Below are 17,416 nucleotides of genomic sequence, written 5' to 3'. Positions count from 1 at the left end.
GGATACCAAACTAAGTCTAAGAGAAGCCCCCCAAAAAAATGTTCAACACAACCTATTATGGGATGGAGTAGTTGGGTTCTTGATGTATATATTGCTCTTTTGCTTCATATCTGATTTCTGCCTGAATGATAGACAGTTGCTGCTAGGGAGTTATAACGCTATTGCTCAGCTTAGGTTCAAACAAAATTTATATGCTCCAAATACTACTGGGTCTATTTCTATCAGCTGAGAAAAGAAAGTTGCTCACCAGGGAAAGCAATGCACATAAGAAATAAACTAGATCTTCAATAAAACAGCTGTGTTATTTTTCAACGATACATTTTTCTAAGTTACAAGACATTGGTCAGTCACGAAACAGCAAATTCCATGTAGAGTACCTCAAATGTAACATGTGAACCATCAGAAGATGCAATGAACTCAAATTATAACGAGAAAAAACAGACAATATGAACCCAATGAAAATAGCAGGTTTCCAGAATCTATACCACAAATTAGCACACATGAAATATTTGTTGTTTGGTCACACGAGTATTTACAAATGGAAACCCACCGCTACTTAATTAGATGACTGAAAATTGACATATAGTTTTTTGTTTCTTAATCTTGCCACGAGTTCTCATTACAGCATGGGATCAACCTTCAGCCAATCACGATATGTTGGACCAGAGCTGGGTTGCATGTCCTTTGGAGCGAAAAATACCCTCACACGAAACTGGCCATACACTGAAATCAAGTCATCTGGAGAAGTAACAGGTCCAACAACTCCATCCTGAAAAGTCCAACAAAATAGTGATTTCTCAATTTTCAAGTGAACGTCTAGTTTTCCCTTTGACTTCACCGCAACGACATGCTTGAGTATTTTCTCATTCATACAGCATTTGTCATCAAACATCACAATCTCATGATCGAAGCCACTGCTGAAAGCGGAAAACCTCATGTGATGAGGATGGCCAGACTTTGCAAAGACTTCTATCACGGCCTCAACACTCTCTGAAAGGAACATGTGGTCTATTTCCAAGGTGCAACTGTCACTAGAAATTTGTCCCTTCAGCATGAAATCAAAATCTGAGCGGACAAAAATCTCAACATAGGCAGAAAGTAATTGTTTGTCCGCTGATCCATCCCCTTCCTTCTTTACCCAAAGATCAACTTCTAGTAATGCATGCTCCAGTACATACATTCCTCGACAAGGGGTGCAAATAGGTAAGGTGAAGGAATCCTATAATTGAACAACTTGTTAGAACTGAACAGGCAAAATCTACTTCCAATTACAGTGGCATGTATGGATAGAACAAACTCAATAATATGTGCATGCTCATATTTAACAAGTGTTCCACATTCCTTCACAATGGAGGATTGCATGTGACTTAGTGGCATTTGCAAGTAAACATTCATGTAAACTAAGACCTCGCGTACTCCAAAAACATCAGTACTAAGGATCTCATGAATCATGATCTCCCACTACGTCCTATTGATCTATAACATCCATAACACATGTGTGGCAGAATAACGACTCACGAAAAGAAATACTCCAATATGAAATGTCATATTAATAAACCAATATCACAATTTGTATATGTCCTTGGGGCAACATATAAAACACAGGTAATCTGACAAGCATGTTAATGTGATTAACAATATGCAAGTAACAATGGTTGGCCTATTAAAATATAATGAACTGGGTGAGAGCAGAACTTGCTGCAACGACATAGTCATGATCCAACCAAGAGCAGCAATCAGATTAAGAAAAACAGAACTACTCTGAAATAGCATAGAAGAAGGACCGTACAAGAAACATAGAAGATGGACCAAATGCAAAACTTTCAATGGATCAAAGCAAGAAGAAGCTAATTGACATAGACCTTATCTCATATTGATGAATAATGTTGTTCACAACCAGCCATTTTGAACATAAAACAATCCTTACTTACCTGCTCAATCATGACAGCATCATCTCTTGAACGGCAAAACAGATGATTCCTCAGCGGCTCCAGGTCATCCCGGACAGCGAGTATTCCATAAACACTAATGGGATAAGATACCTCAGAGCACGACAAACACAAAGAGAAGATCTGTAGCATCTCTGCTGGTTCACGATATCCAAGAACTGGTGCAGCTGCAAAGATTGGGAAGAAAAGTAAGTCGCTAAGAGAGCACATAGATTGCACACAGCTGATTACTATGAATAAATGACACTTACTTGTAGAGGTATCATGGGTCATGTATTTACGGTGGTAGCAGTAGCCCCTCCGGGCACATAGACAAGTTGCAGCAGGGAGTACTCTCAAAGGAAAAGGAAGGTCATCAATCTGCTGACGCAATTTGGAATATTCTTCATTCTTTCTCACTAGATTCGTTAACCATATGTTTTCCATTCTCTTTGCTTCTCCAATCGAGTAGTTTTTTCCTGAAAAATTAATGGGGCATCAATCAGCAGTTAACCATTAAGGTTCACCTCGTCTACTTTTGATTGTATTTCGTCGTGGGATCAATTCACGAACTTCTATATATTCATCTTCTCTCTCTCTCTCGCACCCGAGGGCACGAGCACACACAAACAAACAGTCTCAACCCTGCCTCCTCCCCATACCAGCCTCCTTGTCACGCACCTCAATATTTCCCCGCCGCCATGCCTACCACCATCAGCTCAATCATAGCTTCCACCCACCTCCTAACTGGAACAATCACCACCATCACCTCCTACACGTTATCTTGTCAGTCAGCTTGAAGCCCAGGGGGCTCAAGTGAGCCAGCACCCCAAACTATAACCTCAACAAAACATGGAACACCACAGGGTTCGCTATTGCAGTCTACTGGGTTCTACGCCCAAGAGCACCCATAATGTGGAATACTCAATTCGTCATTGTTTGGAGCGAATTTGGTACGTTCTTCGATAATTACCTACCTGGGCAATTTGTCTCCTTCGCCTCGTCTATCACTTGGCCACGGTAGAGGGCTTCGCCATCGTCAGAAGTGTCGTCGTCAGTAGACATCTCGGGCACCGCATTCCAGATAGTGTCACCGGGATCTGGATCTGAGCAGTTACAACAAATAATAAGCAATCCATGTACGGTGAAGATCAGAAAAACAAGGGATGAAGATTTATGGAACAAATTACAAATGTGATGCACGGTATACTGACCAGCACCCATCGGGTGGTTGACCCAGCGGGACTCTCTCCTCTCGTCCACCTCCAACTCCACTTCCACGGGCGGGCCATGGAAACTCTGGAGCGCTTGGTCGCCTAGGTCTAAATTGAAACCAAAGTTGGCCTGTTCCGCGTGTTCCCTTTCGATTTCCACTGCGCCACGCCGCTCCTCCACTGATCCCATCGCCGCGGGGAGGGTTTCTTTGGCGGCGGCCACGGTGGATTTGTTAAGAGGCACGAAAATACCAACGAGACGGCGGCGGAAGTAATGGCATTTAACCCGTAATAAAATGCAACTTGAAGGTACATCATAAAATTTCAATAACTTCGAAAATTTCTCTTTGAGGAGGCCATGAGCCTAATGTCCATTCACGTATTTTCCGAGAGTACATTGAATCTCATTAACCTTTGAACTCCAATTTCTCCTTTTTGAGGAGGCCAACATTCCAATTTCCAACACTAAGAGCTTCTCTAGCGGTCCAGGATTTCAGTTCTTCGGCCCGCCTGTCGCTCCCCGCGGGCGAGCGATTCCAACCCTAGCCCAGCAACTCCTCTCCCCTCCCCCTTCAGACGTCGCCGCCGGGGTTAGTCGCCTGCCAAAGACCGTGGGGTGCCGGCGGCGGCGGATCCAGGGATCCCACCCGCGAGGTGGAGGCGTTGGGATCTCCCATCTTGGCGGTGGAGATCTGCAGCGACGAGCCGGCGGCTCCTCGCGCCGCGGGCCGGCACATCGCGGCGAGACAACTCCTCGTGGTGGAGGTGGGCGAGCTCGACCATGCTGGCTTCTTCCTCGCGGGCGACAATAGCAGCGGCGCAGCTTCTTGTGGCAGGGCATCTCGGGTGACGGGTGTTGCCTGCCAAAACCCACCGGCGAGCAGCGACGAGCAACACGAAGAGCCGGGAGGCTCCCAGAACTGCTGGTGGGTCCTGGTCCCTCGGGCGACGGCCCGCAAAGCTCTGGCACGCGTCCTGGCTAAATGTGAGGGCGTGCCACCCGACCTATACCCGGTCGGGAAGGTGATGGATTGCTTCGATTAGTTTCCTGCATGGCAGACACGTAAACATTAAATCCGAGCCTCGATCGGCTCTCAGGTTATCCTGTGAATCAGCTCAAAGAGCCGATTCACCCATGGTTCGTATTGGATCTACGATAACATGGTGACCCTGCTTGATCAAAACCAAGTTAAATTGATCTACGACAGTTTAGGGCTTTCACCGCATAATTGGAACGTCCTACACGTAGTTGAGCCTGGCAGATACGAAAGATAACAGAAAACTAATCCTAGAAGAGGCCTAAAAACCAACATAGAGTCGATTCCCGGAACAACCCCTCTAGGATCGGCAAACCATACCTCACGCACTACTGGATCGTTCAACCCGTTTGCAAGGCCTGACCATGCGGATATCAAACTAATCCTTGGAGAACAAGGAACAACCATAACAGATCAAATCTACTAAATAAAGTCCAAGCAAGGTGCTGCCCTTACACCTAAGATAGGTGCAAAGGCAGCTAGATATTCAAGGGCAGCATAACTAAGCAAACATATCAGAAAAGTATCGATGCTAGCCCAAAAACATCTATGATAACGGTGTTACTCGCCATCAACAAGGCTTCAGCACGAGCAACACCAGACAACGAATAAACTGATACTGCCTAGATCGCAAGATGCGATCTAGGCAGCATGACGCTTGCCCGGAAGAAACCCTCGAAACAAGGGGTGGCGATGCGCCTAGATTGTGTTTGTTGTGAACGTGATCGTCCTCCTTTCTCAATAACCCTAGGTACATATTTATAGTCCGTAGATTTTCTATCTTTGGAATAAACCTAACTGTGTACGAACCAAACTCTATCTCTTAATTCTAAACTGAAACGTGATCTACTATAATGTACAGATACACGGGCAATCTAGCCCAAACTCTCGCACGAGGCCGATTCATAAACACTTTATGTGCATATCTTCCAAGCCCATCTCAATCACGGCCCATCTCCTGATTTGGCTAAAATCCGGTGATAACACATGCCCCCTGGTTTTGGCAATAATAATTCCAAAACCACTCTGTTTTCCTTCATCGGGTCATGCGTTGCAGAGCAGAACCGCTACAGTGCCCTTCCATCATGATGCCTTGCCTTCTCAACTTCTCTATACTGCACGATTTGACAGTTTCGGCACCACATCCTCGAAACTGCCACAGCATTGAATCATCTTCCACTATATCCCCTTTATTTAACCGCATCCGAGCAGTTTACCTCTTCATCCTCTGCATTAGCAATCGAAAACCCCCTTCCTCTGCAACCATGGACTCCTCCTCTGCCTCTTCGGGTCTCTCCTTCCAATCCTCCTCCTCCAGCGAGCCGGCGCCGGAGTACGACCCGATAGCGGCGTACGAGGCCCGCGCCCCACTGTGGTGGGACGAGAGGGATTGAGACTTCTCCGTCGAGTCAGAGGATGACGAATCCTTGACCGACGGGGAGGATAACCTCCAGTTCCTCGTGGACGGGGAGTTGGAGGAAGAGAGCGATGACGACGCCTTCTCGTGGGGTGAGGACCTCTCCTCCGACGAGGAGGATGAAGCGGAGGACGACACCTCCTCCGACAAGTACCCGCCGGCGAAGCGCTTCCGCGCCGGGTCGGACAACGACGACGAGGAAGAAGAAGAAGCCCCTGCCGAGGGCTTCAGCAGCGACGAAGACGTCGCCGGCAGCAGCGCCGATAGCGGCGAGGACGGCGACGATGAGGGCAGCGACGGCCCCTAGATTAGGGACTACTAGAATAGGGCTAGTAGTAGTGCATTAGGCAGCAGATCCTCCTTTTGTGAGCAATCGGCTCTTATTGTAAAATCCTCCTTTTAATCCTCTGTACGTCAATTGTCTTTGCTCTTGCTACTCTGTCAGGCCGGTGGATAAGACCAGCCTCACCCCGTTTTTTGAAGCTTCGATGCGCTCACAGCCGTCCAAACTGACTCCAGAGATCGGCTCTTGGTCGTCTGCGTCCCAAATATTCATGCCAGCTATTGAGATCTCGATCGAGTCATCTGCATGAACGACCTCCACTTCATCTCCATCCCACTGTATCAGGCATTGGTGCATTGTGGATGGAATGCACCAGTTGGCGTGAATCCAATCCCTCCCTAACAGGACAGCGTAGGTGCTTTTGCTGTCGATGATGAAGAATGATGTAGGGATGGTTTTTCGGCCCACGGTTAGATCCACGTTCAGAACGCCTTGTGTTTCTGATGCTTGGCCGTTGAAGTCGCTTAGTGTGACGTTGGTTTTGATCAGATCTGCGTTAGAGCGTACCAAACGCCGTAGCATGGAATATGGCATTATATTGACTGCCGCTCCTGTGTCAACCATCATCTTGCCGACAGGCTGCCCGTTGATATAACCTTTTAGGTACAGGGCCTTCAAATGTTTGTAGCTCTTCTCTCGTGGCTTTTCAAAGATAACTGGCCGTGGGCCGCAGTCAAACTGTGCTACTGGCACTTCTTCGGTTCTTGGAGCACAAAACTCTGACGGAAGTATGAACACCATATTTGTACCAGCCGATGCCTTCGCATCGGATTTTATTTGTTTGGGGTGCCATTCTTTCTTCTGTGGACGATTCTCCGCCTCCAAAGTTTGCTGAATTTTTACGGCCAGATCGGGCCGCGCTTTCCTCAACGTGTGCAGGTATTGCGCCTCGGCTTCCTCCAAGCTACGTAGACGCTGAACCCTACGCTTTTGGGAGTGACTGAGTCCATCAGGGCACCACCTTGGCCGGTGGTATCTATCTTCTTCTTCATCTTCTGACTCCTCGAAATCTTCCCCCCGAGATGACTCAGCTCGTCTGTTCTGAGATGGGAGAGGCCCTAGACGCTTGAACACTGAAACCTCACTCGTGTCCTTCTTCTGCTGTCTACATTCCGGGCAGTTGTCGATCGTAGGCAATCGGCTCATTCCTGAATCCCAGCAGTGCTTAAAGAAAGGACAATCCCAGTGTCTGTCCATGTCTTCCTGCTCTCTTGACTTCCCCTTAGCGCGGTGCTCATATCCTTCGTCGTCTCTATCATACCGACGATATTTTCCGTTGTCTGCATCAGACCGACGATATCTTTCGTCATCTACGTCGTACCGCCGGCGTCGGTCGTACTAATGCTCATATTTGTTAAGGAGATGCGTAGAGAGCGGTCGTTGATACCGCACGTTTCTCACTTGTTCCTCGGTGATGTACCGTCTGTCATCACATCGGGGCCGGTCGCGTGGGCCGGCCTCCTCCTTTTCCTTGCCACGGGAGGGACCGATTTCTTCTTTATCCCTGCCATGGTGGTATACAGTCCCTGCCATGTTAACATCGAATGAGAAATCCAGCTGACGCCTCGTGGAGTGATTGTGTTCCACCATGTTGACGCCAGGAAACGGTTGCGTGTCCACTTTCATGGCAAACTGACCAAGGATCAAACGGCCTTGTTCTATCGCCGTTTAGATCTGCCGACGCAGTTCTTTGCAGTCATTGGTGGTATGAGTGAACGAGTGATGCCACTTGCAGTATGGTCTCCCGTTCATTTCTTGCACCGTAGGGATTTTATGGCCTTCGGGTAACTTCAGCTGTTTTTCCTTAAGCAATAAATCGAATATCTGCTCAGCCTTGCTTACATCGAAGTCAAACCCTCTTGCTGGCCCTTGTTGTTTCACCCATTTGCAGGACACGGGAGCTGCCCCCCGAGCCCATTCAGCCACGGCTACTTCTCGGTCTTCGCAAAGTCCTCAACTTCTTCTGTCTCGACCAGGCCTATCGGGCGTTTGAACTTATCTTGGTACAATTCTGGGTGGCGCTGCTCATACAATGTTAATTTCTGAACCATGTGCGCCAGTGAATTGTATTCCACTTGGAAAGCCAGATCCTTGATCGGCGCTGCGAGGCCCAACGCTGCCAGATCGACTGCTTCTTTCTCAGTTAAACGAGCCGAATAACATCGGTTCTTGACAGTCCTGAAACGCTGAATGTATTCCGACACCGTTTCTCCCGCTTCGCCGCACTCGCGCCGGATCGGCAATGCCAGCGTCGGTAGCTTCTGAGTGATATTGAACATGAAACTGCTCTTCCAGTTGCTTCCACGTCCGGACTGAATCTGGTGGCAACGAGGTGTACCACCCAAAAGCTGGTCCTGTGAGAGATTGCGCAAAAAACCTCACACGTAACGGGTCTGATGCTGAAATCATGCCCAACTGTGCCAAATATCGGCTCACATGCTCAATTGAGCTAGACCCTTCTGATCCATTGAACTTTGAGAACTCAGGGAGCCGATACTTGGGTGGCAGCGGAATCAAATCATATTCATTGGGGTACGGCTTGGAATAGCCGATTGTTCTCCTCTTTGGCAGGATGCCGAACTGGTCTCTCAAGATTGTACTGATTTGTTCCACGGTATGAGCTGCAGGGGCTGAGCTTTCATGACTCGTTCCGGTGGCATATTTAGCTAGCCACGCCTGTTTATCGGCGTCTGCTCCAGAAATCCCTCCTGCTGCAATCTGGTTCGTGCGCGCCCAATTATTGCAGTCCGGCACGTATGTGCGCACGTATCCATGCGGAATTTCTTTAGGCGGCTCATACAGGAATTGGCAATCACCAGGATCGCCTCCAACCTTGTAGACGACGTATGCCGGTGAACCATGTGGCTCTGGAGCTGCAAACGTGAATGGCAGCTGCGGTCTGGTCTGGAACGGTATTTCTCCCTGGTGAGTTCCTAGGGCAGGCCCTGACGGAGAGTACTGATGCTTCATGATTTCCTGAACCACGCGAACCGCAATACGCTCCAAAGTGTTCACCAGGCTCTCAGAATGACGGTGTAGAGAATGAGCCACCATGTAATTAACTTCCTAGCGCAGAGCTCTGGTACGTTCCTCCGAAGGGAGAGACAGATCTACTTCGTCGAGAACGCCGTCGGGTAAGAACCCTTTCCACCTGATGCCATGTTTACGGGTTCTCTCGAAAGAGCCGATGAGATTGGCTTCGAAGACAGCTTTAATCTCAACGTATTTCTTCTTGTGATCCTCAGGCAGATCTTCGTACGTGACTGGTCCGTCCGCCATCTCAGCTGCAGATGTTGACGTAGTTGCTGTAGAATGTCCCACCAGGCGTGCCAGAATGTGTTGCCTGCCAAAACCCACCGGCGAGCAGCGACGAGCAACACGAAGAGCCGGGAGGCTCCCAGAACTGCTGGTGGGTCCTGGTCCCTCGGGCGACGGCCCGCAAAGCTCCGGCACGCGTCCTGGCTAAATGTGAGGGCGTGCCACCTGACCTATACCTGGTCAGGAAGGTGATGGATTGCTTCGATTAGTTTCCTGCATGGCAGACACGTAAACATTAAATCCGAGCCTCGATCGGCTCTCAGGTTATCCTGTGAATCAGCTCAAAGAGCCGATTCACCCATGGTTCGTATTGGATCTACGATAACATGGTGATCCTGCTTGATCAAAACCAAGTTAAATTGATCTACGACAGTTTAGGGCTTTCACCGCATAATTGGAACGTCCTACACGTAGTTGAGCCTGGCAGATACGAAAGATACCAGAAAACTAATCCTAGAAGAGGCCTAAAAACCAACATAGAGTCGATTCCCGGAACAACCCCTCTAGGATCGGCAAACCATACCTCACGCACTACTGGATCGTTCAACCCGTTTGCAAGGCCTGACCATGCGGATATCAAACTAATCCTTGGAGAACAAGGAACAACCATAACAGATCAAATCTACTAAATAAAGTCCAAGCAAGGTGCTGCCCTTACACCTAAGATAGGTGCAAAGGCAGCTAGATATTCAAGGGCAGCATAACTAAGCAAACATATCGAGAAAAGTATCGATGCTAGCCCAAAAACATCTATGATAACGGTGTTACTCGCCATCAACAAGGCTTCGAGCACGAGCAACACCGGACAACGAATAAGCGATATCTGCCTAGATCGCAAGATGCGATCTAGGCAAGCATAACGCTACCGGAAGAAACCCTCGAAACAAGGGGTGGCGATGCGCCTAGATTGTGTTTGTTGTGAACGTGATCGTCCTCCTTTCTCAATAACCCTAGGTACATATTTATAGTCCGTAGACTTTCTATCTTTGGAATAAACCTAACTGTGTACGAACCAAACTCTATCTTTTAATTCTAAACTGAAACGTGATCTACTATAATGTACAGATACACGGGCAATCTAGCCCAAACTCTCGCACGAGGCCGATTCATAAACACTTTATGTGCATATCTTCCAAGCCCATCTCAATCACGGCCCATCTCCTGATTTAGCTAAAATCCGGTGATAACAACGGGACGATGGCCTCGGGTGGAGAGACAGAGTCGGCTATGGCGGCTAGCAGCATCCGTGGGTGCGCGCTGTCGTCCTTTGGCCGCGCCGGTGTCAAGGCGATGGTGGGTGGCGGTCGTGGCGTGGTGGCTGCTCCGGCGCCCACCCACCAGATCTGAAGGTCAGCTCTTTCCTCTCTCATTGGCTCTCTTCTCCACCCGAGTTGCTCGTCGGCTCCTGAGGGATCTGGGGACGGTTCGGGGGTGGTGGTGTGAGATCGGGACCAGGAGAAACCCCTGGTTGGCTGGACTACCACGACAGTGGCGACACCCTGGGGCGTCGTACTTCCTCCTGAGGAACTGTTGAGGTCCGAGGTTCTCCCCACCCCGGCCATGTTCCCGGGTGAAAACCCAAAATTCTTTGGATTGGGCAACGTCGGCGCCATGGGTGTCAATTCCTCCTTGGGGTGTCGCTTGGGGAACGGTTACCGGTTGAGGGCGGTGGTGGTGTTTGTTGGCTGGTAGTGGTGTTGCCCAAGCACGCTCGATGACCTGCTCTTTCATCAGCGATCGTAGCCCCTGTGTGCGTTCTTCGCTGTGGCTCCCTCGGACGGTGGCAGTACATCCTCGGTGGCTTCGTCAGCTTCGGCGAGGTGTGTCTAGTTGCTGACCAGGTTTGGCTTGTGGTGTGCACCCTCCATAGCTCAGGGGAGCGTATCCAATGGCCGGAGGTTCGGCGTCCTTCAAGCCAAGACGAGGGGGAAGGGATATCTCTTTGGCATTGGTAATGGTTGTTGGTACTGCCCCTCCCAACATGTTGCATACGACGACTTCCTTCCAGGTGGTTCCATCAGACATGTGTTGCGTCTTGTTTGGTGGCTTCGTGAGGAGGCTTCCACATCGACAAGCTGTTTTCTTCTTTATCTTGTGCTTTTGGTGTCGTTGCGTTGTAAGCGGGTTAGCACCTTGTAACAAACCTTGGCCGTTTGCGCATTTATTAATTTAAAGATAGGCACTTGGGCCTTATGTTTAAGAACTTTTCTAGCACATCCCTCAAGCAGCCCGCAACATGTTTGCAGGCAGACGTAAATATGGATCAGACCCCACGATACGAGGTTTGGTCCATAAAGATTTTGCTGGACTCTATTTTCAGGCTGCACCGGATGGTATATATCACGTTCAAAGCGGGCGATGTGGGCCGATACCCTCACCCTGCTCCACCGCTTTCACTGCTGCATCCACCACTTGCATACCGATGTCGGCGACCTCAGTCGACCGTGTCGCTCGCCAGCAAATCCGAGCTCCCCGCAGCGCCATGGTGTCCGAAAGTGGCTCGAGTTGGCGTGGGGGCAGCCAGATTAGGCGTGGCAGAAGCTCAAACGGTTGAGGTGGTAGCTTGAGCGGGCGCGGCGACGCCGTCGGGAAATCGGAGGCCGCGAAGAAGAGGTCGGACGTGGAGCGCCTCCGGGGCTTGTATAGGTACACGAAGTACGGGCTGGCGCCACCCCCGAGTTCTACCGGCGGGAGTCAAGCTTCTGCCGCCATCTTCTCTGCTTCCGCCGCTTTCTCCATGTCGACTTCGAGCGCGCCACCGCCGGTGAAGATGGAGGTTGAGGACGCGGAACTCGCACGGATCCTTCCCACGCTCGAGGACGTTGTCGGCTTCCCGCCCAGGCAAATTCTTCGACGACCATCACCTCCCAACTGTCATCAGGTTCGTGTCGGAGACGAGCTGCCACGAAACGGAGGAGGCGGAGGAGTGGCGAGTGGTCGCAAATGAGTAGGGGAAAGTTTATTGCAACCTCATTAGCAGCGACAACGAGTGAAGCCGCCATAGCAAGACGCTCCGGTGAGCATCCCAGAGTAGAATTTTGGCTTGTAGGTTGTCGTGGTGGGGACTTCCTTCGATTTAGGTTAAATTTTATGCAAATCCGAGTCGCTTTGTATAGAAATGAACATAGATATGTCAGCACACACGTGAACATTAGCACCCGTATCAATCCACCAGCATGGAGATTGAAATACCAAAAGAACAATAAAGATATTACTGTACCCATCAGCATTGCTAGCGGACACAGTGTTGACATGCTTCACCTTTTTCTTGCAGTCTGCACGCTCTGGGCAGTCCTTAGAAAAGTGGCCAACCTCTCAATAGGTAAAGCATCTTATATCTGCTTTGTTCATTATCTCCTTCTTGAAGGTTGTAGTTTTCATAGGCTTATTGAAGAAGGGCTTGTTATTCCCTTTGTTCTTGTTGTAGGGTTTCGTCTGCACCATGTTAGCACTAGACCGACCCTCTTCTTTCTCAGTAGTATCCTTACCTCGAGCTTTCTCCTCAATATCAAGAGACGCTATTAGATTTTTAACTGATATCTCATGTCTTTTATGTTTGAGAGTTGTGGCAAAGTTCCTCCATAATGGGCGCAACTTAGCGATAATGCATCTAACCACAAACTTGTCATGTAAGGCACACTTAAGGAATTCAACCTCTTTCGCAATGCACTATATCTCATGAGTTTGTTCAACTACAAATGGTTGCTCGTCATCCTGAAGTCATGGAAGCTCTCCATGATGTACATTTCACAGCCTGCATCGGTTGCACCAAATTTAGCATTCAGTGCATCACATAGCTCTTTTCCATCTGTTATGTGCATATACATATAACAGAGACGATCAGCAAGAATACTCAGAACGTATCTAACAAAGAGAGTATTGGGTTGCTTGAACTATTTCTGATCTTCGTGAGATGTAGTTCCTTCAGGTAAGCCCTACTAACTTTGAACACTTTCATATGAGCATATCATGGCCTTAATCTGTCACCTTTTAAAGTGCACACCGGTAAACTTATCCGGTCTCAGCGCATCAGCAAAACCAGCCATTGTTAACTCAAAAAATTTCCTACAATTAGGTTTTTGGATTGTTGTATAATTAGGCATAGTTTTCATGATTAATTCCAGAATATTAAGCATGATGACAACAACTACTAAGGTGTTAAACTAGAATATACTAGATGCATTAATCAACATGAATAGTTGGAGGGAAAATGGTACAACATCCATCGCTAAATAGATCGAGATATGTCGCATGTACCGCTCTGGTGGAGGTGGTGGAGGTGTAGCAGTCGCCATTGCATCAGTGACGTTGTTGACGACGAGTCGAAGTAGACGGCGTTGAAGGGGATGGTAGGAAGCACCGCCTGACTTGGACAGAAGACGACCCGAAGAGCTTGAGCAGTCGCGTAGAGCGCTTCCTAAAAACCTAATTCGCCGCAAAGGCGAGCGGTTCAGAAGACCTGCTCTCCCGTTCGCGGGTGCATGCCGGCAGGCTGGATGGAGTAGGCTATGATGGCGGCGCAAGCACAGAGAGGTGGCCAAACCCTAACTCGTGTATCAGATATATTTCTGCGATAGCCAGGCAATAGATTATATAGGCTTAGGAAACCCTAGGCAACGTGGGCCACACCCACATCGCATGTTTCGAGTCGGTAATCCTGAACCGCAAAAAGAAAGGAAAGTCTCGGTTCGAGGCTCAATCCACTCACCACGATCGCGTCGCGTCGAGATGAGCGAGCGAGGAGGAGGAGGAGGCACGTGTACCACTCCTCTTCTCACTCACTTACTAGTGGTGGAACAACCCACCTTATAAGATGGTCTAACTTCCTCCGAACTTTGCATGTGGGGCTAAACTTTCAACCTCTTGCCACTCCCTTGTGAGTTGCCACCAACTTGGGCTCCAACTCACGAGGACTGTCACATATGTGGGCTCTGATATTTATAGAAAAATCTGAAATCTAATATGAGCCACTCATATGGGCCCAATATTTCAACAGAATTTTCTAAGAAACAACCACCACAATGCATTGTTTTTAAGGTTGTATCAATTTAATGATTTTGGCCTCATGGACGCATAGAATTGGTATAGAAATTGCTTTTGCCTATAAGAGCAAGAACAATAACATATATAGTCAGCTGCTGGCTATATACCTCATGCCATGTCACCTAGAGCTACAATAAATAAACACTTATACTCTCTTCTTGTCAAAATATAGTGCGTATAAGACATTTCAAAAGTCAAACGACATAAAGTTTGACCAAATATGTAGAACAAACTATCAACACCTAGAATACCAACTTAATTCCTACAGAATCCTCACGATGTATATTTTCATATGATATACATTTGGTATGGTAGATATTGATAATTTTCTTACAAAACTTGGTCAAAGTTAATATTGTTTTACTTTTCAAAAAAAATTATATGCATTGCATTGTGACAAGGAGGGAGTACAATAGATTGACTACAAGATTAGCTTTATAAAATATTTAATACTAAATTTCTGCATGGCCCATGCAAGACACAAACACTCAATGCATGCAGCTGGCCTAGCTTCTGCCACTAGGTTGCATGCTCGCGGTTGAGTTTCAATTTCTGTCAGAGCCGGGGATAAATGAAGCGTCCGCTTCTTTCTCTCTTTTTCTATCTCTCAGCTCCGCTAGAACTTTACCAATGTGGATTTGCATATAGCAGGATCTATTATACTTGCTCTAAGAGCAAGATAATAGTGTAGCCCGCAGCCGTCTATAACAATTTAACACATCATCTGTCGTTGCCTATTCGACGGTACTCCAGAGGAGGGATCCTCATGGAGGGGAGAAGAAGTAGGGGCCATAGGGCGGAGAGTCCTCGGGACGGTGGTACGCGATTTACCCAGCTTCGGACCACCTGCACGATGGCAAGGCCTACTGCTGCTTGTCTGGAATTATCTGGGCGCTTTCGCGTTGTTACAATGAGTTGTGATTGTGCCTCTAGGGCTCCCGGGATCCGGCTTATATAGGCGCACGGATCTAGGGTTTACATTGTCGGGGGGAAGACTCCGGGTAGGGCAATGAACGCGGAGCAGCCGGCTTGAGGTTGGCCGGCTGGCGGCAAAGGCCGGCTGAGGAGCAGCCGGCTGGAGCCGTGGCCGGCTGACCCGGGAGCCGGCTGGCTCTAAGTTCTGGTCGGCCTGGCTACGGCCTTCTGCGCTGTGGCTGGGCCGGCTTCTACAAGCCATATCCGACTGGGGTTTACACTCTAGACCGACTCGAGGCTGGCGAGTCTTGCACGGGAAGGAACTGGGTAGGTGGTCCGGGTTCACAGGTCCACGCTGACCTCACCTCCCGTAAAGCGCGGGGCACTGTGGAGCAATAGTGCCACGCGGCGGATAGGCCATCATGGCGTACGTCGGTCCGTACCGGCTACAGGGCATGATGGCGACAGGGACATCTCCTCGCCATGCCGCTGACTCCCGCAGGCAGACGGACAGGCCACTACGCCTCAACGGCTCCATGACGTCAACGCCTCGAAAAGGAGCGGAAGCCGGAGCCGGCCAAGCCGACCACTAGACTATAGGGACTTCTATGTAAAGTGCCAGTGCCTATATAAGCTGGGCTACCCCCTCTCGTGCAGGGGATCGATCATTCTCACTTGATTCTAGTCTTAGCGCTACTCAGGGAGAGAGACCTTCGTCTACCTTAGCCTCCCCGAGCAGCCGGATACAACTCAAGGATCACCATTGTACTGTGTGATCACCATATACACTCATAGCAGGAGTAGAGGTGTTACCTCCACAGGAGGGCCTCGAACCTGGGTATGTCGACCGTGTCATTCGTCCCCATACCCGCATCCGGATACCACCGTGAGACCATCTAGGAACCACCTTCGATTAGCCACCCTATGGCATATGCCGTGACGATACCACGACATTTGGCGCCCACCGTGGGGCCTTCAGCGTCCGCGGCCGGTGTTTTCATCCGGACGGGCCTCACCATCACCACCGGCGAGCGGGTCGCTCCGAGGCTTGATCTGGAGATTCGGCTCCCTCGACTGCGTCAGCGACAACGCTGGCTGCTTCACCGACAGGCCCTTCCCTGCCGGCGGCAGCGTCATCTCCTTCGGCGGCCACGACGTCTACGTCGCTACCGTCGCACCGCCGCGCTACCCGCGGCAGGTGCTGCGCTACGCAAGCCCTCCTCCAGGAGCCGGCACCAGCAGCGCTCTCGCCGACCCCTGCATCGTGCAAGTCATGGCAACCGGCGACGACGCCGGGGCCAAGTCCACACGCGTCCGTGGTCCGGACCTAGAGCGTCCCACCGCGGCCGGCGCGTCCGGCTCGGGCGCAAAGGCGCCGCCACCACCGTCCCGGCTGGAGGAAGTCCGGGCGAAGCTGAGCACCCCGCTCACGCCTGGCAGCGACCCCACCACCATCGAGGCGGATTTGGAAGCACACCGCCAGCTCCTCCTCAAGCAAACCGAAGAACTGGCCGCTGCCAAGCGCCAGATGGAGATCACCCAGCGCGAGTACAACTGCGCCCACGGCCTCACTCCAGGTGGCGACGGTCCCAGCCGAGCCGGCCAGATCCGCCGCAGGGGCCGTGACCTAGGCGCCGAGATCGCCCGCGACGGCGCCCCTGATAACCCACAAGTATAGGGGATCGCAGCAGTCTTCGCGGGTAGTAAAACCCAATTTATTGATTCGACACAAGGGGAGACAAAGAATACTTGAAAGCCTTAACAACGGAGTTGTCAATTCAGCTGCACCTGGAAACAGACTTGCTCGCAAGAGTTTATCGGTAGTAACAGTTTTATAGCGATAGCGAGTAGTGAAATAACGAGCGACGAGTAACGAGAGACAGCGGTAGTGAATATAGCAAACAAGCAGGATTAAAATACCGTAGGCACGGGGACGGATAACGGGCGTTGCATGGATGAGAGAAACTCATGTAACAATCAAGCGGGGCATTTGCAGATAATAATAAAACGGTGTCTAAGTACAAAGCAATCAATAGGCATGTGTTCCAATTATAGTCGTACGTGCTCGCAATGAGAAACTTGCACAACATCTTTTGTCCTACCAGCCGGTGGCAGCCGGGCCTCAAGGGAATCTATCGGATATTAAGGTACTCCTTTTAATAGAGTACCGGAGCAAAGCATTAACACTCCGTGAACACATG

General features: G+C 49.7%; 1 protein-coding gene across 1 annotated transcript; it reads right to left on the bottom strand.

The window, feature by feature from the left end:
• Window positions 1-600: 600 nt before the first annotated feature.
• LOC124706636 lies at window positions 601-3,332 on the bottom strand. The gene is made up of 5 exons (XM_047238320.1): window positions 3,143-3,332; window positions 2,906-3,034; window positions 2,201-2,407; window positions 1,932-2,116; window positions 601-1,219 (listed from the first exon to the last, which is right to left on the bottom strand). The coding sequence occupies exons 1-5, from the start codon at window positions 3,330-3,332 to the stop codon at window positions 620-622; spliced, it is 1,311 nt and encodes a 436-aa protein (XP_047094276.1). The 3' UTR covers window positions 601-619.
• Window positions 3,333-17,416: the final 14,084 nt, after the last annotated feature.

The sequence above is a fragment of the Lolium rigidum genome, chromosome 1 (genome assembly GCF_022539505.1).
Source record: "Lolium rigidum isolate FL_2022 chromosome 1, APGP_CSIRO_Lrig_0.1, whole genome shotgun sequence".
Lineage (NCBI taxonomy): Eukaryota > Viridiplantae > Streptophyta > Magnoliopsida > Poales > Poaceae > Lolium > Lolium rigidum.
The sequence above is the reverse complement of the archived record's forward strand: the minus strand, read 5'-3'. Positions and strand labels throughout refer to the sequence as shown.